The sequence below is a fragment of the Paralichthys olivaceus genome, chromosome 24 (assembly GCF_024713975.1).
Source record: "Paralichthys olivaceus isolate ysfri-2021 chromosome 24, ASM2471397v2, whole genome shotgun sequence".
Classification (NCBI taxonomy): domain Eukaryota; kingdom Metazoa; phylum Chordata; class Actinopteri; order Pleuronectiformes; family Paralichthyidae; genus Paralichthys; species Paralichthys olivaceus.
In genome coordinates, this window is record NC_091116.1 from 5,486,335 (window position 1) to 5,510,668 (window position 24,334).

General features: G+C 40.9%; 2 protein-coding genes across 7 annotated transcripts in view; one reads left to right on the forward strand and one right to left on the reverse strand.

The window, feature by feature from the left end:
- On the reverse strand, positions 1-3,819 carry sctr (secretin receptor). 2 transcript variants are annotated; one of them, XM_069521290.1, is made up of 13 exons: positions 3,681-3,819; positions 3,478-3,577; positions 2,993-3,109; positions 2,635-2,741; positions 2,445-2,554; positions 2,039-2,171; positions 1,789-1,942; positions 1,640-1,700; positions 1,485-1,554; positions 1,291-1,382; positions 925-1,063; positions 799-840; positions 1-716 (listed from the first exon to the last, which is right to left on the reverse strand). In XM_069521290.1, the coding sequence occupies exons 1-13, from the start codon at positions 3,720-3,722 to the stop codon at positions 531-533; spliced, it is 1,353 nt and encodes a 450-aa protein (XP_069377391.1). In that variant the 5' UTR covers positions 3,723-3,819; the 3' UTR covers positions 1-530. The 2 variants fall into 2 exon arrangements, with proteins under 2 accessions (XP_069377391.1, XP_069377390.1); XM_069521289.1 differs by having other exon boundaries at positions 799-1,063.
- A 335-nt stretch (positions 3,820-4,154) lies between these two features.
- cfap221 (cilia and flagella associated protein 221) overlaps positions 4,155-24,334 on the forward strand; it is a 103,486-nt gene continuing 83,306 nt past the window's right edge. For all 5 annotated transcript variants that reach the window (XR_011240384.1, XM_069521269.1, XM_020103331.2 and 2 more), the window contains exons 1-25: positions 4,155-4,309; positions 4,652-4,805; positions 4,944-5,044; positions 5,368-5,454; positions 5,586-5,681; positions 5,871-5,971; positions 6,144-6,247; positions 6,870-7,029; positions 8,313-8,442; positions 8,747-8,861; positions 9,040-9,148; positions 9,590-9,677; positions 10,731-10,820; positions 11,354-11,449; positions 12,317-12,404; positions 12,650-12,738; positions 13,118-13,198; positions 14,128-14,235; positions 14,412-14,516; positions 14,602-14,687; positions 14,762-14,840; positions 15,000-15,085; positions 17,682-17,774; positions 17,892-17,999; positions 18,588-18,715. Coding sequence is in view for 4 of the 5 variants with exons in the window: in XM_069521269.1 (XP_069377370.1) it covers positions 4,682-4,805; positions 4,944-5,044; positions 5,368-5,454; positions 5,586-5,681; positions 5,871-5,971; positions 6,144-6,247; positions 6,870-7,029; positions 8,313-8,442; positions 8,747-8,861; positions 9,040-9,148; positions 9,590-9,677; positions 10,731-10,820; positions 11,354-11,449; positions 12,317-12,404; positions 12,650-12,738; positions 13,118-13,198; positions 14,128-14,235; positions 14,412-14,516; positions 14,602-14,687; positions 14,762-14,840; positions 15,000-15,085; positions 17,682-17,774; positions 17,892-17,999; positions 18,588-18,715 (2,452 nt within the window). In the remaining variant the exon portion in view is untranslated. The remainder of the gene's footprint in view (positions 4,310-4,651; positions 4,806-4,943; positions 5,045-5,367; positions 5,455-5,585; positions 5,682-5,870; positions 5,972-6,143; positions 6,248-6,869; positions 7,030-8,312; positions 8,443-8,746; positions 8,862-9,039; positions 9,149-9,589; positions 9,678-10,730; positions 10,821-11,353; positions 11,450-12,316; positions 12,405-12,649; positions 12,739-13,117; positions 13,199-14,127; positions 14,236-14,411; positions 14,517-14,601; positions 14,688-14,761; positions 14,841-14,999; positions 15,086-17,681; positions 17,775-17,891; positions 18,000-18,587; positions 18,716-24,334) is intronic.

The window sequence follows — 24,334 nt, forward strand, 5'->3', positions numbered from 1 at the left end:
AATTTACATAAAACTTGATGGATGTGTAGATAGTTTTTTTTTTTTTTACATTTTCACTAATTTCCTCAGATATGATTTATGGATCATGATTAAAAAACAGAGAATGGTATTTAGAGGACTGATTGTATGAGTGGTGCAATTTGATCAAGTGAAAATCTGGATCTTGCAGTTTTAAAAGTTTCATACGTTATAAACTAATGTGTAGATGATATAATGTGGATTAAGAAGTGAATCAACTCTTTATACGTATCTTGAATAGTTTTAGAACTATGTCCAAACGAACATGATTAGTTTCTTTTTTTAATTTGTGCAGATCCTCAAATAAGATTTTACAAATTTGAATACCCCAATAATTCTCCAACTTGATCTGTGGTCATTTCAAACATCTCAACATGAATGAAAATAGATATTCTCATAAATGTCACGGATGAATAATGACATTTAAACATTTTGTGACATCAGACTCCACAGTGTCATCACTTAGAATCACTTGACTGTCTGCACTGAGCGAGGGTCGACTCCAACTCCAGTCACATCTCCACTGTGTCGAGCGGGAGCCCTGCAGTGGCCGGGCTGCCTGGAGAGCAAGGCAGCAGGGTGACCTGGGTGTGCGGGGATGCGCTGTGGCTCATGGAGCCGTGATGCTGCCTGGGCCGAGCGGGCAGGAGCCGAGTGAGCCTCCACCTCCTCCACCTCCTCTGAATCTCATGCTGCACCTGGAATTTTAAACACATCGCCAGGTTGCTGCACATTATTCAAAACCCACATTTCATTCAGGAACTTTTCACAGTTTCTTACCTCTCCGTTCCTGAAGCAATAAAGCACAGCGACCACAAACCCCTTAGAGATGTGGAGGCACAGACAGGCGTCATTAGTGTATTTGATTCTCTCATCACTGTGAGTGAACTGTTGCAGCTCGTGTACCTGTGTGGATGACAGAGCCAGCTCGGCAAAGGTCCAGATCTTAAACATCAGGCTGCTGACCTCCACAGGTAAGAAGACAAACAGGATGTAATGCAGACCGAACAGAGCCACCAGGAAGAACGTGGACTTTATCAGTCTCCTGGTGGAAGAGGAGGGAAACATTGTCCCTCATCAGTAATGATGTAAATACAATGAATTCTCAGCTGTCAGATAAGAGACAATGTGCTCATGCATCTCTGACATAGTTGCAAACTTCTTGTTGTGGCTTAAAACAGTTGGATATCTAAAGGGAAGGTCTCTACAGTATGATGTGCATGTATCCACCTCTGTTCCTGTAACTTTTACCTGTTTAATCGCTACACTCACTTATACTGACTGAATTCATTCCTCTGAGCGTCTGGCATCCTCAGCTTGCTCACCAGAATCCTCAGAATCCCCAGAAAGAAGATGAGATTCATCTGAAATGATGAAAACCTGTGAGAACACGATGGTTGTTGTGTGTTTTATAAAATGTCAGGTTTTAAATGATGTAATTGAAGGAATAGAGAGAAACGTTTTACAGATATAGTCAGAAGAACAGGCACTCGAAGTATCCACCAAATCCACTCATGGCTCCTTGTTTCCCAACAGCTGTAAAGAAATAAGAACAAAACTGTAAAATCATGAGCAATGATTCACGTGATAAAATAAATGGATAGACAGATTTTCTCTTTACCCTTCGTCTTCATAGAAATACTTGGCACAGCCCCAGGAGACAATAACAACCACTGGTAAACCTTTGTGATCACAAACATCTGGGTCAAGTCTAAACACCCACAGTCTGTATGTGCTGTATTGAAAAAGTGTTTCCTCTTGTGTCCGTACCCCAGCTCAGGACGATGTACCAGACCAGGTGTTTCTTCAGCGAGAAGAAGGAGCGGCTCACCAGCGTGAAGAGGAAGTGGCCCTCCACCAGCAGCCAGCTGTAGTTGGCCAGGATGGAGTAGTTGGAGAACATCAGGACGACCTTACACGCCACCTGTTAGGAGACAGAAGGTGAGCGAGCGCCTGGACATTCATCAGCTCCACGAGGCAAGAATAGAAGAAGTTTTAACAGTGAGTCATCTCCTCATACCGGGTAGTAGTCGCAGTGGTAGAGCTCTTCATTAGTAAACAGCAGAGTGTCTCTGATGAAGATGAAGATGGCCCTCAGGATGAAGGAGATGAAGAGCTGGATGTGGATGTAGTTCCTGGTGCAGTGCAGCTTCCTGAACAGGTTTCAGATTATTATAAACGTACAACATACACAGACATGTTCTGCTGTTTATATAAAACACGAGCAAAATGTCAAACAATGCTCGAGCTCACAATGTTAAAGAAAGTGCCTCCTTGTTCCAATCCGCTCTAAAAGTTAATGGTTTCTTCCTCAGCCTGTGTCCCACCCTCCCACCAGGTTTTAAAAAATTGGTGTATTCGTTTTTGCGTGATCCTGCTGATATACACACAAACAGCACTGAAGACACTGAGGTTGAAGTTGGTACCTAAACAGACAGAAGATGGCGATGGCGATGGTGAGGGAGATGAGGGAGAGTGTGTATCCAGCTGTGTACATGGTCTTCACATAGGAGAAGTACAGATGGGAATCTGTGGACTGAACAAACAAAAAGAGAACGATGCTCTTAGAGGTTCAGCCCGAAGGCAGAGAGGTAGTAAGGCTAGAAAAACACCAACCTCTCCCAGAAAGTGGAGCGTCTCATTGAAGGTGTAGCCACATGCGTCTTCATGTGGGACGAGCGGGTCCGTCCAGCCGCCAGCGGTGCAGTTGCGATGCACCGTCCCTGAGAAGCAGCAATACAGCAAAAGCAGTAATCAATCATTGTGCTTGTCCCAAAGTAAACGAAGCACTTGAATGTGTTAGTCAGTGTCACTGTGTACACGAGCACTTTATGTGTTTGGATAAAGACCCAGAGTGTGAGAAGGTGTCTCAAAAACAAATGAGTTCCCTTGGAAATAATTAACCAGTATGATGTTGTATACACAGTGTGTGTGTGTGTGTGTGTGTGTGTGTGTGTGTGCGTGCGTGTGCCACCTTCTGAATTGAAAAACTCTGGACATGGTTGAGAGACGGTTTCCCCAAGAGAAGCAGGAGGCCAGCAGTTCAGATGATCCCACATTCCTTCACAGTGCATGCTGATGTTGTTTTCTCCTTAGACGGAACAGAAATCACTCGTTTTATCCTTATTTTCAATTTTAAATGAGGAAGTAGATAAAACAATAATGGAAACAAATTGTAAATAAGAATAAAACGCACATTGTGGCTCAAATTTCTTGTTTTTTAATGCAGGAGAAATCAAAACTTGATGCTTTCAACATAAAACACCTATTTCTAAAGAGTGCTGTCTAGGTGCGTTACGTCATACGGCCACTAGGCGCCACTAACATACCGCATCACATTTCTGCAGCTCAAAAAAGTGAAACACTCATTCATACATTTCTCCATTTTCTCAATGCAACTTTCCATTCAGCAGGAATCCAGTTATTTATACGAGAACATATACAAATTTAAAAACTCACCTGTTGCTCGGTGTGAATCGTAAAGAAGCACATCTCTCATGCACTTCTCCTCCTCTCTCACTAGATTGACATGAGGATGACAACCTGATGATGACGTTGCCTGTGAAAAACCAGAAAGTTGATTCAAACATTCATTTCATTTCCTGGATCAGCTCCATTGTGTGTGTGTGTGTGTGTGTGTGTGTGTGTGTGTGTTTTCTCACCTGTGGCAGAAGCAACGCTCCAATAAGTCCAACTTTCTTCATTGTGTCCCACAGACTCCTCTTTCCTCCTACATCAAGCTGGAGAGCTGGAGGACAAGCATCCTGCCATGAAGCGGACACAGGTGAGACCTGCACGGTTTTCTGCAGCACTATGTGATGGAGCTTCTTTTTAAAAAATTATTATTATCAGGGTAGATTAAAGGGGAGCATCCTGTCCTCACTTTCAAAATAATTCATCTGCTCAGGTGGGGACAGGTGAATGTGCATTGATGCGAGAACAAAAAGCACATTTATCAAAACAACTGCAGCAGGTTAATGTTAATTAATATATTTCAATTGTGCAAACAAACAACACGCGATAAAAAAACACAATCTACTGGTCATTCTGTTTTTACTTTGAAGGTCAAACAGGAAGCGGTGAAGTCTTATTTTGCTGAAGCCGATTGAGTTTGACAGAACTTGCCGCTGACCAATCGCGTTCACCCACAGGACGGTTGGTCCCGCCCTCAGAGCTTCAGAAGTCACCATGACAACGACAGTGTTTGAAGTGAAAGTGGCTAAAGGAAGAAACTGCTAATGCGGAAATAAAACCGATTAAAACACCAAACTATCGCCCGCCGGAAACACCAGTAAGTTGTTGAGATGCTCAAACAGATTTTCTGTTTAATTCAGGAGATGATAACAAAACAGGTCCACGTTACCTCCAGTTAAACTGCCGCTTTTAATTAAGCTAACACAAGGAAGCTAATATTATCTTGTGTTATCTTAGCTGTTAGCTTCCATGCTGCTGTCAGGGTTGTGTGTGTGTGTGTGATTGTGTGTCAACAGCACCACCATTAACTAAATAATAATAATAATAATAATTAATAATGCAAATTGACTTCCCAAATCCTTTTATTTTCAAAAAAACAATTTTTTATGGTTTCCCATAATTCTATTCCTCCTTTTTCCTCGGTCGTCTCTCCCATGAGGACCCGGAGCCGACCTCTTCTTCTGCCCAGATGGACGTGGCCCTCTCCGGCCCGCAGACGCTCCCGGAGCCCCTGAGGAGGGGGACCCCGCTGCCCCTGAGCCAGCTGGTGGAGGAGAGCCGGAGCAGAGTCCCCAATCATCTGCTGGAATCAAGTACAAATTTACACGGATTTTTCAGATTTTCTAGATGTTTCATAAACATCTTTCCTGATGTGAATAAGCCTGTTTTCTATTATGAAAAAAAACTAACTATTTAATGTCAGTAATTTGTCTCTGTTGTTTCCCTAATAGAAATCTATGCCAAACTGAAAAGCAACAGCCTGATCGAAGCTGAGCCTCCAGAGCTTCACTTCAGTGGCTTCGAGCTCGGGAAAGATTACGTAAAGAATCTGGTGAGGAGAAATACTACTGAAGTTTTCATTTCCTCTGTTTTTTAACGATTAGTCTCTTTAATTTTCCATTCTAAACTAGAACGCTCATTTACTGCCTGTGAGCTTTATTTGTCATTCCCTTATTCAGCATATTAATTCCTCTTCAGTGTGGTGTATTAAAGTATTTGCCTAAGATCAAGTTCGTATATAGAACACAAATACCTAAGTCCCAATTATTTATTTTTCTCCTGCTGGATGTAAGCTTTGGTAAAATGGAAAAGGTTTTCTCAAACGCACATGATTGGATTGAAAATCAAATGTTCTCGTCTCCTCCTCCCCCTCAGAAACTAATCAACGTCTCATCTGAAGTTCTGAATATTCATATCCTCCCCACTAAGACCAGCTACTTCCAAAGTACTTACACCAAAAAGGTATTTTCTTCTTTTCATTCCAAATCATTGACCTGAATATAAGATTACGTCTTGATAAATACTTGTGCACTAGTGCCATGAGATGTTCGTTTGTGACGATTCAACCATGTTTCACGTGTTTTCCTCTGAAGTATCGACTCATCCCGGGTCTCTCCTACACGCTGAAGGTCAGGTTCTGTCCCAACGAGTGGCGTTACTTCTACGACTGCGTCCGGGTTCATTGCAAGGTTAGGATCCAGCTGTTTGTGCAATTAAAAAACAGATCAACAAAGGACGTCAACGCTTCCTGAAAAGACACAGCCACCAACTAAAGCTCTATCCTGTAACATTCAGTTATTATTTCTGTGCTTCTTCAATTTCTTCTTTCTTGTGTTATCTCCATCTTGTTCCACCAACCTGCCTGCACACTTACCAAGGGGGAAGAGAACCTTTTAATTCCAGTTCATGCTTACCCCGTCATCGATGACCTGCACATCCCTCCTCATATCCACCTGTCAGCCGTACCACTTGGTCAAAGGTGTGTGTGTGTGTGTTGAGATCCACAGTGGACTGTTTTTGACCTCCCATCTGCCTCAGGGCTTTCCTGTCTCTTTGTATTCTTCCCAACAACCAACCAACCATCCATTCGCCTGTTGGTGACAAATCATAAAAAAATCATCTCTATTTTTTTTCTCTCCAATCATCTCCAGTGTAACCCGAGTGATTCCACTGAGATGCAGCTGTCCCATTGACTTCGAGTTTCAAGTGTTTGTTATTCAGCCCCACGAGGCCTTCTCCATCCATCCCCTCACAGGTAAGGCACGAGCCAATCATTCAATTTAACATTATAAACGTCTTTTTATTGCCGTACTTACTTATTTGTATATTTCCTTTAAAGATATTCTGCTATTTTACCCTTTATTTTCTCTGAGTTTGCCTGTCAGGGTATAAATAGATAAACAAAGTTGTTTTTCCAGTGAGAGTACTATTTTAAACCACCAGATTAAGATCACATCCCATTCGGAGAGTTTGGGTGATCTGTGTTTTCTCAAAACCTCGCACAGCAATGCATTGTGTATGAAATAAGTCACCACGGAGCTTGAAGGATGCGTCCAGTTTCCACTCACTGACATCAAGGTCTGGGAAGCATCATAACACACAGCGGAACAGGCACTTAAGATCTGAATTACAGCTGCAGCACAAACCCGCAATGAGAAGAAGAGATACAAATGAGTTTCTGCTTTTAGATTATTATTAGTCTTTATATACACACAAAAAACATGGCAGTTCTGCAGCTCACAACACTGAAGCATACAGTCACACGCTGATTTAACATTTTATTGTTTTGTTGCAGTAAATATCACACTCACCCAACGTTTAAATGGACAAAACAAATCCACACAACCGTTCATCCCTGTTGTTTTGTGTTCCTGCAGGTGTGATACCAGCCGGTGGTGAGGTGAAGCTCACAGTGACCTTCAGTCCGCTTCGTTATGAGACCTCTGAGGTCACCATCCAGCTGGTCATCTCACAGTTCAACAGCAAACCGAACCTCTGCACCATCACTGGGAGCGCAGCCCCTCACTCAGCCCTCAGGTGATCACAGCACTTCACAGTTCAGATGAAAAGGCAAAGATTTCTTCTCACTTTAAGGAATAGTTTCAGGGATTAACTGTGTTGCATTCTAGGTGCACAAATAGCAGATATCATTATCACGTCTATAGTAATGAGAAGTGATCAGGAGCCACTAGAAACATATAAAACAAAAAGAGAACTGTGTTAAAATCTTGTAACTCTAACAGAAACACATCTATTTTTTGTGTTTCTCTTGATCCTCATTTTCCTAGATACCAGATTATATATATATATATATATGTGTGTGTCTGTGTGTAGCTCGTTTCTGTGTTGCTTCTCTGAGTTTTCATGAGAGTAAAGAGGAATAATGAAGTAAAACCTTCCCCTTCACCTCTGCTCTTCCATAATTCCACCTCACAGGTTGTGTGCAAACAACCAAACGTATTTGGGCTAAAAACACCCAACTGGAGCCAGAGAAAATTGCCTTGTGTGCTGATTAGAAGTTCCCTTTTGTTTTTTTCAGCTGGTATAAAACTCGATGCTTAATTCTGTTCCCATGAGAAACAGGGGGCTATCCATCACACAGCTCCATCCACTCCACTGTCTTGGCGTTATCTCGACCAGAAGTTAATAATTCATGAAAATAGCAGGGTAGCTGGAGAAGTGATATCAAGATGGATATGCCACCCGATGGATGTTTAGCATATAAAACATTCTCCCTCTGTTTGTTGTTCCCCGCAGTGATACCAAATAAAAGATGAGCTTAGTGGAAGAGAAAGATTATGAAATATATGTTTTTCCAGCTTGAACTAGTGGCCAACACCCACTTGTTGCTGAGTCTCCCCTGACTGATTTATCTGGGATTTATAGAAGCTGTTTTAAATAATATTCCAACCAGAATATAGAGATCATTATTTCCAGTACCTTTAGCTAACCAGTAAAACATTGGACTGTATATAAACACGGACAATATGACTGCTCCCCAAAAGTGAAGCCAAAGGGTCTTGATGGCCTCCCAGTGGCTGGCTGCAGTATAGGTCATAAACTCTGCCTACTCCATATTAATGGATGGTACATGGACCTTCTGTCATTTGAGGTACTTCTCACACTGATTGCTCTTATCTCCAGTGAGTTTTTATTGTCTGGTCCTATAAAAACAGGCTTTTCTACCATTTTGGACTTTGCAATCTCAATTAGTTTGAAAAAAACCCCCATTAACTTTAAAATAAGGGATATAACATCGTGTCAAATCTTGTGTCACTCCATCTTGTTAACTTTTAATTATGCATTCCTCTGCATGATAGTCGGCTGGAGAGAAAGTTGGCTCATGGAGACGCAGCGCTTCCAGAACACAAAGGCCGCTCACCTGTTGCCCAGGTGCCTCCTCTAAGTAAAACCAAGTACAGGTCGACCAAGGAGGCTGACAAATCTAAGGTTAGTGTGTTGGTAGTAGTGGAGGGTAACTTGTTTCAGTGCCGACACATCAATCACATCATTTATCTGAAAGCCTAAGTGGAAATACAGAAACGTAGCAGGTGTTGGATGCTTTAGGAAGTGTGTGAATTTGATTGATTTTCACTTTCTTTCACAAAGGAAACAAGAAAAATATACTTCATTTGAGATTAGTTCAATTTTTGTGGTACTTTATTTTAAACATCATATTCACTGTAGTTGTAATACCTGTCATCTCGATGAATTATCTTTCATTTCTTACTGGTTTGCTTCATCTGCCCTCCAGTCACTGAGAGATCTGTCTACACTGAAACCGGCGGTGGACGTCTCTACCCCTGCAGGCGTCGCAAAGATGTTGATCCAAAACACCAATAAACTCAGCTCTATAGCCCTGAAGGAAGGTAGATGCAACCCACTACTCTTTTATTTGTCTGTGACACACCTATCATCTCAAACCTGTTGCTGAATGTTATAAATGAATGATTACAGTAGACTCACGCTATGTTCTTTTATCAGCTGCAATGAAGTAAGATTGCACGTACAGAAAAGTACACCTCATACATCAATTGTTATTTTCAGCCATGTCGTGTGGCAGCAGCGGTCTGCAAAACAAGCAGATGAAGGAGGCGCTCTTTGTGAAAAAGGTTCAACAAAACGTGAAGGAGGAGCAAGCCAACCTCCTCAGATGGTAGATATAACATTTCACTTTTATTACTTGGGAATGTTTGGATGGATGCACAACCTTTGCTATAAAATAGACTTTAAAACCACTGTAGAACAGGGACAAGCTGAAGATAAAATAGGATCAGCAATATAGAGACATATATAGAAGAATACATACAAGCAGTTTCTTACTATAAACATATATATATATATATATATATATATATATATATATATATAAACTGTTTAAAGACAAATCAATCTGTCCATTCAGGAAGCTCAAGTGATTGCACATCAATTTCACCTGGTGCAAATCAAAGTGACAACAGGTGCGAAGGCAGAAGCGAGACAAAGGAAACAGTTTTCCATGTGATGTGACAGTTGCTCTCTCCTTCTCCTTCCTGACTGATTCTTCTCTCCTCTTCTGTTCTGCTGGGGTTATTTCAATACACCCTCTTCTTCTCAGGCAAGTTCACCTGGGTAGGGACCCCGTGTCAGAGCAAAGCAGGAGACAGATACTGGAGGAGAGAGAGATGGCGCTGCATGAATACACGGTAAGACTTTTCTCTCTGGCCGTCTTCAGGCGTGAATTCTACAAAATGTCAGGAGCATTGGGTCAGCACACAGAGTTTCACATACAAAGAACTCAGCAGGACATTGTCCAGGTCAGACTCGTTGACAACAACAGGAAAATGTCCGGAACATTCAGGTGAGGGATGGCGTCTGGGTAGAGCAGCAGGAGGCAGGACATTGTTTAGGGCATATTGACACAAGCATTGGACCTCATTGTAAGAAGCTCTTGAATCTTGTTGTGTTTCCAAGCTGATATCTTTGTCTGCCACACGTACGTGCTCGTCTAAAAGCAGCTCGGTGTTGATATAGAGAAACTTTATGGTTCTTTGGTGTTGAGGTTGCTAAGTTGTGGCCCATTTATTCGAACCTTGTTTTCAAAGTTTGTTTACAATATGCATACCAGTGTCCTTACCTGCTTCATCTGGTGCATTGCTGGCACCAAACTAAGTTCGACCATTTGAAATAAATCCCTGTGCATCTGTGACTGAGACGCTGACTCAGCCAAAGTAACATCAGCTTAGAAATATGATCCTGAGCGTCCTCAGAAAAGTCGACAGAACTCTCACAGACACTTTACAGTGCTTCCTCCCTCATCTCCTCTCCACCGGCTTTGTTTATAAGTTGTGTACACACACACTCGCACATAGTTTACAACCTCATATCACCACACTTTGGTGTTTTATGGGAACTCTGGGGTTTTTATGACAGTAAGAGCTACTGTCCTCTACTATATGTCGTCTTCAGTTACATAAGCCGACTGATAAACCTCCTTCCTCTGTTTTTTCATCAGATTGAAAATGTTTGTAATTTGTGACAAGGTCGCACAAATGAGACCCTGCTCCAAATGATTAGTAGCAGTTGCTCGATTGTGAGAGTGAAGACGTATCCCGTCACATTTCCTCCCGTGACAAACAGAATGTTGAATGTTAGCATGCTTGTGTTATCATTTAGCTGGTGTGTAAAACTACAGACTCTCAGTGTCTTCTGGAAATAACATGCAGTACAGTGTGTTATGTATTTGCGCTGTGTTGCAGGTAAAATGGGGAGATGTATGGCAAGAGGAGGAGTTCCTATCTGGACAAACCAAACTTTCCTCCACTCGTGTGCTGCGTGAAGCTGGACAGGTAAATCTCTACATTTGATTGTTGACTTTAACACAATAGCTTTAGTATTGGACTCTGCTTTGTGTAGGAGTATCAGGGCTATTTAAATTATCGTAATACCACTTAATTCTCTCGAGTCTTATTTCATGATATTACGCCTTTTAGTAATTGTAATATTCTGACTCTCAAAAATAGTTTTCTTTAATATGGCCCTAATACTCCTAAGCAGCTTTGCTGGAAACATGAAAATGAATAACTCCCCACATGAACATTTAACTAACATTTCATTGAGGTTTCCATCATCGCCACAGTAATTATACATGTTGTAAGAGGATTTTGTGTGTTTTTCTTTTTCTCCACATCATAATCTTAATCCAAACATCTTCGCTGCAAACACAGTGATCACAATATTCTATTCATCCTTAAGATACTTGTATTTAATTATTGTAAATATGAAATTTAACTTTATGGCCCTCTTCATTTGTGCTTAAAATGTAACGGTGTCGAATGAACACAGGAAATTCAGGAGTAACTGTCTCTCTAACCTCCTCCAGGCCCCAGAGGGAGCCCCATCCTTCCAGTTGTCCTCTGGTTTCCAGTGGGAGCAGAGACAAAGAGCCCTCCAACTGTTCCAGCAGGCTGCACGCAAGGTACATGCAACCAAGCACTGTAAAGTCACTGAGGTGTATGTACTGTGGCACACATGCATTAGCATTTGCTTTGCTTTTGAGATAGCTGACACATAGGCACATTCTCTCTCTCTTCCCTCCGTAGAGGGACTAGTGTCCCACAGGCCCTGTCCCTTTAGTCCAGCCATGTGTAAACTCCTCACACTCATGTATAATAGTCTTTACAGTACAGTCGATATTCCGGGGTGTAGTTTTCAGTAAAAGCACAGTATTCTCGCGAGGCCTTTTTAAAGCCACAAAAAAAGCATTCATCTGGTTTACTGTATCGGTGCTACTGCAGAACAATGAGTTGACATAATAGGATGTGATTCATTTGTGGCTGTGGGAAAGACAGCACTCATCATATACATACATATAGAACGAAGCCTATTTTCATGTGGAAAACGTTAGAAAACTAAATTAAATATAACTGGAGCACATCTCTTGACTGTAAATATTTGGGCATAAAACAAGGTTCTAATGCCAGATTTGACAAAACAATTATAACACATGTCATTCAGGAGCGCTGTGTTTGCTGTAATAACCGAGAGAGTGTGTGAGTTGTTTGACCAGCTGATGATATTAATCCTGCTGCATGGAAATGAAGTACACGGTTCCGGTAATCTTGACCTCATCAGAATTATTCATTTAAAAAAATCTGGAAAGTTTGCTTCAAGTAAACACTGACACAATAAACTGCAGAGATATTTTGTATTATTCCTATTTTTACTATAAAATTGTGATAGATCATAATGGAGAAAAGAAAACTCTAAAGTTTTGTTAAAAGCATTAATTCTAATACTAGAAACTCTCTGTTAAGCGGCGCCATGCTGTCCTGCTTTCTCACAGGTTGTGATCCGGTGCCGCATCAACCGGAGACTGGCGTGTTTCCGGAAGCTGGTGAACGACATGAGGCACCTGCCCGCGGCACAGAAAGGTTTTGATTATCCAATGATTTCCACATTCACAAATAATCTCATTCTGCCACATAAGCAAAGCACGCTTCATTGAATTTATTCCCAAGGTAAAATTGAAATGAAATCCCCTCAGGTTATTATGAGGCTCTGGGAACGTATATGCATATATCCTCAGGAGCATGGCTATTTATGGTGGCATTTAATTTGACTTTAAACAAACTTTCACTGACCTCAACGAATAACGATTTTCATCTGTTTACTTCAGCTGAAGAGAAGACGATTGATATGAAGATCTCACCGGACAGAGTCTTCCCATTTTCTTTTCCCATTTTCTCTGATGAAGGTGACCCTCTGGTGAGTATGTTAACGTAACGTAAAAAAATGTAAAAATACACAGAAGTTGTTAGTCGTGTTTGAAGTATACCTGCCCAATAATGTAAAAGAACAGAAGAAGAGTTAAGTTTGATTATTCCTTAATTACCTAAACGGCAGCTGCTGCATAGAAGATGCGACACAACTGTAAAATGAGTGTCGGCTGTTGTCCTGCCACACAAAGCAATCTTTATTCATTATTTCCCTTGCAAGACGTCTGTTTGATCTAACTGTGGAATCAAAGAGGAAGCTCAGTTTCCTGCACTTAGATTAAATCTTGCAATTCCCCGTAGCCCTGCAGAGAGGACGCCTCTGCGTTCAACTGAACAAATAACACCATTTGTCTCGTTGATATCCGCAGGCTCAAAGTAATTTGGTCACAGTGCCTGTGGCTGCTATTGATGGGACGGTGACAACACATATTCCTTTCTTCAAGCTTCAAGTAGGTATCCGCTGCAGCACCTGCTCAGCTCAACATCACTTACAGATCAACATGTATCTTCCCTGCAACAGTGGGGGGAAGTAAACATATTACATACCACTTGTACTTTGTCGATCCACTTTTTACTCCCACTCACCTACGTTTCAGATGGAACTATGTGATCGTTTTAGTCTTTTTCAGTCTGTTTGGCTTGTAGACCTGAACAAAAGGTAGAGAATACTGGACTTATAAATATTTGTCATTCTACAATCCCCCAGATTTATTTTATGACCCTTTGGAGGGGTCCAACCCCATGATCTGCTGTTATTGGTGTTAATGTTTGTCGATACACAGATTATTTTACAGGATAAATTAGCCATTTATCGTTGTTTACGTTTCCATTACTATTTTCATTATTCAGGTTGTATATGTTTGGTTGTACATGTGTTTACTTTTTAGTTATATTTATTTATAATAAGTTTTATGAGGAAACTTTAAAACATCAAGCCTCACTTACATTTCCTTGTCATATGGGAGAGATGACAACAACATAGGAATCATTTCCACGTTTTCCATATATGTGGGCCAAGGTAATAGAAAATCCCATAATTAATAAATACATTCAAAATGTATTTATTGTTGTTATACAGTTAACACTAAAACAAACTCTTTAAATGTCTTTAAAATGTTAAAAGCAAGTTATATATTTGCTAAAAGCTGGAAAAACAATATCATGCTAATGGAGTTTGTGAGTGATTTAGTGTTTGTGGATGGAGGAACGAATTCTGTCGCAGTGACATTACAAAAGATTTATATAATAATTTCCATGCAGAGTACAGCTCTGCTCTGTCTGTGTCTGTTACTCAGCCCAAGACCACGTTCGTCTCATTTGTTCGAATGTTCCACTGTTTCTCTAAACCTATTATTCCTTTATTTATTTGTCATTCAAGGTTCCTCAGCACTATAAGCTGAAGGGCTACCGGCCTGTCTCAACCTGGGAGGCTTTCAACTCTTATACACCCTCGACTTTGGCCAGACCACTTCGCAGTGGAGCTCCGGTAAATGTACAGCGCCTGCACTCAATCATATACGGAATTACCTAGTATCATAGAAAATTGTATTTTATTTACTACACACCTCTTATGGTCCATTATTTCTTGGAGGTAACATTTTATATATCTATACATTTTCTCTGTGATTGCCTTTCAAACTGTCTCTCATTGTGTCGTCACAGCCTGAGAAAGAAGAGGATATTGAAACAAACAATGCCGTCAGTCTCAGCTTCACTGCTCCTGAAGCTCTGCTCAGACCTTTTCCAGCCAACCCTCTCAGAATCTTTGTAAGGTTTCTCATTATTTCATGTATTCTCCCTCTCTCCCTACATGATACATTCCACTTTTCACAGTGATAATATATCGTTATAGAACCCAGCTCCAGGCCTGCAGACTTACAAACTGACCCCTAAATACCTGGAGAGTGATCTGGAGTTCCACCTCTGCCCTCTGCCCAGGTAAGAACAGTCCTCCCCGGTCCATTTACCATTTTTCTGCTGAACTTCGAAACAAGAGTGCTTTTCCTACGCAGGTACATCGTCCCTGAGAGCAACATGTGTGGCTCCAGACCACCATCTCTGCACACTCAGAACGAGTTAATGGACCGCAAGGTAATTTTATTGTGTGAATTTCTTTGGAAAGCTTTTAGTTACTTGAACCTGGTTATAACCTTTTTCATCAGAAACATTTTCTACTTTCTTTGCCTCTGTCATTAAAAAAGTGAATCTCAAAGATCTCACATTACTTTATTTCTTCTTCACCAACAACAGGAAGTGATAGAAGGGATTATGACATGGAAGAATTTTGATTCGATGAACTTCAACTGTCCGTCCACCGGCAGCTGTGCCCTGCGCAGGTAGGTCAGAGCTGAAATAGGTTTGTGCTTTGCTTGAATGAATAAAGTGGCAGGTTATCTAATATTATATTATAATGTGAGCTGTGTGGTGAATAGCCTTTTACCTGCCGGCCTCTTTACTGGTGAAATAGACTTTAATACCACCTTTTGATATCAAGAGGTTTTGCTGCTTTTCCTTTTTTTTGCTGAACAATGCAACAAGACTGACTGAATATTGAGAGCAGTCACTCAGTATTTTAATGGTATCTTCACACGGAGGTTTCCATGTTAAACCCACCATCATGTGCATTTACTCCAACTGGAGTGTTGTGGGATGAAGCAGTACTAGTACATGTTTACAGTAGCTGTTTACAGACTAGAAACTACTTTTGTTTGCAGCCCATATTTTCCAGCTCACTGAAGAATTTGAACTCATGACCTTCTAGTTGCGAAACTGCTGCTTCAGAAGTCACTGTCAGAAAATCCTATTTTCATGAAATATATCAAATGTGAATATGAATCTAATTCATGGTTAAGAACCCTCCACCTCTGGCTTCAGCAATATAATGTAAAGCTGTCATTTCTGTCCCCACACATATTCCTTCAGTCTATTATGACCTTGACAAGATGTTTGATTTCACTTGATGGTTCTGATTCAATTTGGTTTAAAATCGACTGCTTTTATCCTGAATACCACGGGGCTAATAAAGATAGAATACTGTACACACAGTGTGATTTCTATATTCAGCAGTTTTCCTCTGATAATGTAGAGGTTGCACTTTCCTAAAATCAATCTTCAGTGCTGAGATCCATTTTGTCAGGTTTTTTCAACCATTGACCTGACAAATCACTTTTATGTCTTGTTTGCAGTACACATGACATTTCAGTAGTTGTGGGTTGAAGTGATGAGCTCATGTTACTGCAGTAATCTATAATTTGGTTAAACAGGTATTCATGTTTTTCTTTTCTATAAGTAAGATTACGATTCCTTTATTATCCCACAATCATGCACACACAGCACTACATGCACCATGCTCTAGCAGGTCTGGTCCATCCTACTGTTCAGGAAGTTTTGTCAGTCCACGGACTCAAACCAGCAACCTTCCAGTCTGATGTGTCTTTTCGAACCACTAGGCCACCACTGCTCCCACACCTGAGAGTCTCGGCCACATGGAGCCAAAGAGCTCCACTCAGTCTTCACTTACACTGTGAAATAATGATTTATTCAGTCTTTATCTTAAATGGACAGTGAATAAATTATGATATTTTGATGTAGTGTAATAGTGAACGCAGCATGGGGCTGACGTGGTCCATTTGTGGGGCACTTCATGTTCCCCTCTGCACCCTGTCACAATGAATTAAAGTCAGGTGTCCATTACACTTTGTGTTCCTGACCCTTTCCAGAACATAATCTCATGTATATTGTATTTTGTCTTGTAGAATTTCTGGCCAGTTGAGTCATTTTTGACAGGAAGTCCAAGTAATTTGGACAACCACCATTCACATGATTTACTTGTGAATGTGTGGGTTGGACCGCACCTTCTCTCCCCACCCTCCTGTCTACTTCCCATCTCTCCTCACCTTACCTATCTTACATAATCAGGTGCCTGCTGTGGAAAAATATTCTCTTTATGCCTGTCAGCCCTGATCTGCAGCATAACTGTTGTTTGTTCGTGCAAGAGATGACTCTCCTTCAGCCTCCCTGCTCAGTCTCATTAATGTTCTATCATTGCCTCACCGGTTACATCCACAGTGTCTCTGGTTATCTTAGCAACACAAGCAACAGGATTTATGTCTGGTGACCATGATAGCAGATGAGAACAAACTTGACAGCAGGATTAAGAGAGATGATTTCCTTCTACAGCATGTGAATGATTAAAAGGACGGCTGTGTCTAAATTGGCAACAAACAGCAACTCTGCAGGTGCAGAGTCTAATTATTTTACAGCTGTACCGCTGTGAACCGCACAAACTCATAAAACTGCAAATAAAAAACAGTTTGGGTAAAATGCTCCTGCACTGTTTTACAGCATAGACGACTCCAACCCCCAGGAGCTGGTTCCCATAAGGTCGAACTTTGCAGAGTCAAGGTCCCAATATTAGATACGTATATGTGACCACAGTATTGTGACAGGTCTCGGCTCATATCGAAGATCTCACTGAGAATTTTTAAGCTGAATCTGCTGCTTCCCTCGACCACACAGAGCTTTGCAGTGTGTTATAGTTGCTCAGCACCAAACAGCACACACCCAGGTAGCAACTGGATGGAGAACAAAATGAAGCATTGAGCTGCTAAAGAGCCAGATGTTTCTCTCAGGAGTTGGTGGAGACCTGCCATTATTAAGTGTCCTTTCATAATGACGCCACAGCTCAGAGGAGGGCTGCCTCCAAAAGCAGACCTGTGGCTTGTCAAGTGTTTTAAGACTATTTTGCCTGTAAGTGGTATCGGCTTATGCTCTGGAGTATTTTTATCATTCCTCTTCAAACTGAGATTTCAAACAACCCTGAGCCGAGCTTTCATCTAAGTAAGACGGAGCACGTATCTGACCATTATCTCGATTTGGTAATGTGTGGTCTGGTTCTTCAGGGGGATAAAGCTGTGTGTGTGTCTCTTATAGGTCCGTCGACTACAACACAGACATACTTCCCCTTACAGGGCCTCCTCCGCTCACTGCACTTCCTGACGATTTGACACCGCTAATGGATAAACCGTAAGCACACCCCACACCACTGACACTATCGATGTTCACATTGTGAGCTTTTTCTCTCTCCTCTCGAGTAAGAGCGACGCCCTGATGCTCACATTATCTGTGTTTATCTGTGTTCAGGTGTGAATACTCAGGATTCCAACTGACACCAGAGATGATCAGAGCGCAGTTTTTATCCAGAGAGGCCCTGGTCTCCCATGGCAACCTCACTGCTGGAGCAACAGCCAGGTACAGTGAGTCCACTGGCATGACGTCTACGTGACTGAGACAAAGATTATTCATATGTTCACAATGAAGATACGAGAGATAACATTGAGCTTTTAGGGAGAATGTTTGTTTACCTGAAGCTTTTCCTGTGCAATAAAAAGGATGAATACTGTTCAGCACACTGCAGATAGTGGAAGTTGGAGTGGGCAATAAATATGTTGTACTTTTAGTTTTTCGGAGTGGAAGTACTCAGGACAAACCAAACGTGAACATAATGAATGTCCGTAGTGAGTTCTTTCAAACATTAGCTTCCTTTCAACTGGAACACACTGCACGATGCTACTTTTGTTATTGATATGTTGTTTTATTGTAAGTTAATGGGTGTCATGTATTACAATCAAAAATGTGTCGTAATAAATGACTGTTATTTTTTGAAATCATATTTCTTGTGGGAATTTATTACATTTTAAGGTTTTTAAAACTAATGTCAAATCTATAGTAGAATTACATCTTTGGATGTGGCATAGAAGCTCTGTTCTACCAGTCTTTCTATCCACTGCTGAATCTGTGCACTTCTTCCACCGGTGATGTTAAATTGCTCTGTCGAAGGCACCAGAGGGAGCTTCAGAAGCTGGCGACCCACAGGCGTGAGTTCAACCAGATGGGAAAGAGAGTGATGAGCAGGCTGGAGCGACTCAGGGTCACCGACGGAGCTTCTCATTTGCCGGGAGACAACTGTAAATAGGCACAACACAAGCACACACGCAAGAGAAACACACGCAAACAGGCTGTGTACACACAATCACAACACTACAAATACACATTATACCATCCTATATACCTACTTCTGTCAAATAAAACCTGGTTACGCTCTCGCCTACCTATAAGCCTTCCACCCACCCACTCAAAGTTACTCATGAAACCCCCCCCTCCCCTTCTGTTCTCCTAGAAAGCCTGGATATTTGTTATCCCTCCACCCACTCAGATCCACACCTAAGCACAGCTACAGTGCACTGTAACAGGCGACATCACATTACTGACAAGTACATCAATTAAAAATGATAAATCTGCATTTTCATAGAGTCGTAGAAGCAAAGTGTTATTATGCGCAGCACTATTAAACCTTGTTGTGTTGCAAATACTTGTCATACTTAACCTTTGGTGAAATACATTTGCCTCGGAACATGTTTCCATGTATAATAGCGCTGAGTAGTGATTGAGGTTTTGCAGAAACATGACTTGGTGTAGAGGGAAAAGAGTTCTGATATCGATTAGTGTTCATCTTCTTATTTGTCTTGATCGTGAGCAGCATCACTTCAACATCTGTAGCTGGGAGAAAAAAAGAAAACTCCTTATCTTAGACTTTACTCCTCAGAGGAGCAGTCAGGCTTGAGTCCAGCACACACGTCTGCTCCTGCCCCTAGAGGGAGCTCCGACTCTATGGGTTTTTGTAATTAGAGCAGCTTTTCCACATGTATGTGTCCTTTACTGCTCGTGTGTGTGTTTGCCCGGTGGCAGTGTACTTTAGAAAAATACAGTACATTACTATCCAGTCACAGAGAGGGGTCGGACCCTCACAGGAAGACTATAGCTTCGTCACATTCCACTGAGGTGACAGCTGAGGCTGGATTTTAAAGGACAGTGCACTTGTTTTCACCACAGTTTCAATCCCATTGAGAAATATCCTGAATTATTAAGTCTCCAGTAATTATATTTTTTACTCCTTCCTTCAGCTCGAGACTTGATATGGCACATACACACGTATGTACTGTATATTTCACGGGGGGGAATACTGTAGCCACATGTTTAATTAAAGCCACAGCACTGATACACATTTAATAAGTAATAGATGGTGTAAAAATAGAAACAGAAACGTGTGTCTGAGAGTGAGCGACAGTGTCACTCAGTTTGTATTATTTATTCACCTTTAGCAGTGAGCATCTGATTTATACGTTTCCAGTATAAGATACAGCTTCGGAAATAATTTCTTGTACCTTACAGGATCTATTATTCTTTTCTCCAACCTGATTGAACAAAGAGTTATAAATAAGTGAACACAGGAGCAATTTGTACAATCTCAATCTCTTCTTTACCGAGACAAAGCGACAGTAACCAGCAGCAATGGATATGATTTCAGCTCTTAAAAGCAACCTTTCTGGTTCCTGTCCATCTCTCTCACTCCCTCCCCTCCATCCTCACAGTTACCACTCTCTCTCCTCTCTTTTAACTTCACACATTTCACTGAATTACTGCCTCTAACACTTCCTGGGTGAGAAACTGTGTCGTGGGGGTTTTGGGAGGTTTCTCCTCAGAGTAAATGGCCCTTCAGAGATACTACAGCACCCTCTCCCTGAAACTCCTCTGACCGCCAAACCCAGCAACTTGTGTCAAAAGCTGCAACAGCACCAAGTCTTTAATTGAAATGATTGAATGAATCTTTCAACTGTTAATCCATTATAAGCAACTCTGCTGTGAATAACAGCCCTGACATCTCCACTGACTGTCTCTGAACTCATCTGAGGGTCATGCCAATGCTGAGCCTTCTATTTCTGATATAGAAGTAATTTGGATTTAAAGGATCTATTGGCAGGAATATAATATAATATTAATAATGGCCTTGTTTTAAATGGATATGGTTTTTATTATTCTTCCATACTTGAAACCCAGAATTGCTGTGTTTTTCTTTAGCTTAGTTCCTTGTTGCATGACACACGTTGCACCTCCATGTTTCATGTCACGTAATCTGTTATAGATATTTATATATATGTATTTATATAATGTGTGTGTGTGTGTGTGTAGAATTAAAGGCAAAAGATTTGCAGTGTGATGCAAATTTTAAGATACAATAACTTAGATAGGGTTATAGACTCGTCTGTCGTGTACATACGTGAGGATCCTCTAAGATAGATGAGCTAAACTTCTTTTTGGACCTTCAGCCTTGGTTGGTCTCTCATCTTACTGTGGTCAAACATCTTTTTTATATTTTTTACCATTTACTGGAGTCACTTTTCCATTACCAAGGTCTCACAATTTCTTTGGAGTGAGAATATGTCAGCATCATTACGTCGACCCTCAGTGCTGTCTGATTTTACCCTGCACACTTATTGTGGTGTGAAAATGTCACAGTTGTCATCTTGTTCGCCTGCAGCTTTTCTTTATTTCCTCATTATCATGTGAAAATTGAGTCACCTTTGAGTGAGAGATTCATGAGGGTGCTGCCGCTTTCTTGTATGACGCACTTAAGCCCAAGTAATTATGCGTGGAGTGGTGAAAAATGTGAGTAAGTGGGCATATTTACCTTTCTTTTCAAATGTAATTCACATTTTTTTGTTCTTGATCAAACCAAGCTTTCATGTGCTTCACACACTCACTGAACTTCTGCTTTGGAGTAAACGACTCCTTTCTTCTACTGTGACTCTTCTGCGTCTTGATTGCGCAGCTCAACAAGCTTTTAACAACCTTTATTACTGACACTCTTGTGTTTGCAGTGTTAATACATTGTGTTTTGAAATGTCAGTGTTCTGCAACCCCTGACACAACCTCCAGCGATGCAAATTTGCTATCTGTGGGAAGTGCAGTCACAGCGCTGGTAATGCTATCAGTCTCTTTTAGCTTTATATAATAATTTCTCCTTCCTGTTAGGCCTTAATATCAGACTGTCATATTCATAAAAGCTTCAAATGACTGGGAGTAGATTTAAAATGGATGTTTGAAGACTTATGATGACTTCCAAGTATAAATGGACGATTAGACTGATCTTAAACCACTTGTGTATCCACAGTGGCTTGGGCACATTAACGAATCATATTGAGGAAATATTTTCCCCCTCTTGTCAGTGCATTCAAGTTGTTGTCTTGGTTTCTTGGCCTTCAAGGCAGAGAGGCAGAGATATGACGGAAGAGATTCTTTCCTCACTCAGGCTCTCAGATAAATCTGTTTGAGGGGGTAGAAGCTGACAAAAGACAATATCAAAAGTTTAAATTTAGCTCGGATTAGTCTAAAAATCAGTGGGAAGGACAGAGCAGGGCCACAGGGAGATGGAGTCACATGAAGGTGAATGGTGGCTTGTTGTCACGTGTGTGGGTTCACTGTAAGTTTACCTTTGTGTGAAATTCACAGGGTTTCTGCTAAATCCCACCTTTACTGTCGTCGAGAATTTAATCACAGAACCCTGAAACTCAAATCCCGGAGATTAGGCCACATCCAAAACCAACAGGCAGACGTCACAGACTCCACTTGAGTGCTCTGGAATGTAAGAAAAAAAGCCAAACTGAATCCGGCAACTCTTTAAAAATGACAAGGGTTTGTTTGTGTGTTTGAACATGATATCTCAAAAACTCTTTTAGGAAATGTCTCCAAATTTGGTGGAGACTGGAAGATGAACTGATTTGGTCAAAGTCATAATTACCTTGTTAAACCGTTCTTTGTCTTTAGAACATCTTGAGAGAATCCTTTGGACTCACAGATTAACTGATTCTATTTGGATGGTCATAGGTAGCTTCATGAAAAACATGTTTTTGGCTTCTTGACTTCAGATGTCAGATGTCAAAGGTCACAGTGACCTCGTATGAGTCGAGGGGAAATATGTCGATTGAAACTGCACTGGTTGGCGGACACATACAACCACAGAGCGATATCTCTAGTTTTCCATGCTTGTCCCTTCCAGGGTTCTATACAGGATACATCAAAATGCATTTTTAAAGATGAACTATGCAAGAATCTGAGCTTGATTCACTTGTCAGATTGACTGGCAATGAATAAGGCTGGCAACATGAAAAAACATGTTTTCATTTCACATTGTGAGGGGTGTGCACTGTAGCATTAAATAGGCCAGCGAGACAAAGCAGGGACCACATAAATCCCCTTGACATTTCTGCGGACGGAAATACAAATGTTTATTTTTGATCGGGGGAAAAAAAGAAAGCAAAAAAACAAGAAAAGGAGATTGGGCAGGCTTTGCTTTAGATTGGGTATTTCCAATCTTGGATCCAGCGGCTTTCTAACTGTACTGCTGGATTTCATTGTTAAAAAATATTCCTCAGGAGCTTATTCAATTCTTTCAACACATCTGAACTTTCACTGTTCTTGTCCATCATGGTCAGACATGAAGAATTTTCATTTTCTCATCTCTGTCGAAAAACATTTCTCAGAGAAGGAGATCGCAGCTATTTTAAGCTGCTTTTCTGTGAATGTATTTTCTGTTTAAGGTGGAGCTTTACAAGATGTCAGGGTCAAGACTCAAATCAGTGCTGCTGGAGGCTGCTCCAGCTTCCTTATTATTCCTCCTCCCCTTACATCTTATCTGTCAGTCCTCATGTGAAATGACAAGTTTGTCAAAACATCTACACCTTGCACCCCTGCAACAATTTATATATATATAAAAAACTTGTATATGCCAAAAGGTGAAGTTGCTTCGGCCATCATTTAGTGTTAGTTAAAAATCAAGCCTTTGAAGACAGGGACAGAAGGAAACTCGCAAAACACAATTCAACCATAAAATACTATAATAACTTTACTTTTGCAGCAACTTTAAAGCAAATTTTACAAATTACTTTTACAGACAATGAAGTTGACTTAAAATGTGTTATTGTACTTAAAGTTTTTATACCTGCTAAACATTTCATGCAGCACGGTGTTAGCCAGTAACCAGTCAGCTGTTTGTATTGGTCCTTCGTAAATGGTTTAGGATTATTCATCGCTTTGTTACCGAAGCTCTCTTGATTTGTTATTTGATGCCTTAAAAACAGCGTGAAGCATCATGATTGACACGTCGTCCATCTTTATATACTCATAAAAACCTGAAGGGTATTTATATTTTTTAATTTTTTGAAATAAAAGCAGTTGCAAAAAAAGAGATTGGAGCAGTTGAGATTAAGGCAGTTGAAATGCCAAGCACCGATAATAATAATAATAATAATAATACTGTAATAATAACAGTTTAAGAATGTACTTTGCTGAAGGCGAACACACTTATTAGAGTCATGGTCTTTTTCTTGGAGTATTAATCACGTTTCTTTAATATCCTTTTTAATTAGGGTCATTAGAGCCTTGAACCTGTATTTCTTTGCACAAAGCCGCACCACTGTTAATCCTCTCTAAAGGCCGAGAGTATCGGAAAAAGAACGCTGCTCTTCCATCACGCTTGGTGGGAAAGCACCACTTTCAGCGCCATTATAATGTAAGATAATTAAAAAAGCCTAATTGCTCCTAACAGTGGTGGAGTTCTTTCAATTAGAGCCACTGAAGTCGACTCCACATACGACTGGAACGCTCACGATAACAACCGAGCGTCGCCGCCACGAAATGGCTCCGGCTAAGAGCCTCGAGGGCGAGTGCTGCTTTCAACAATGTACCGG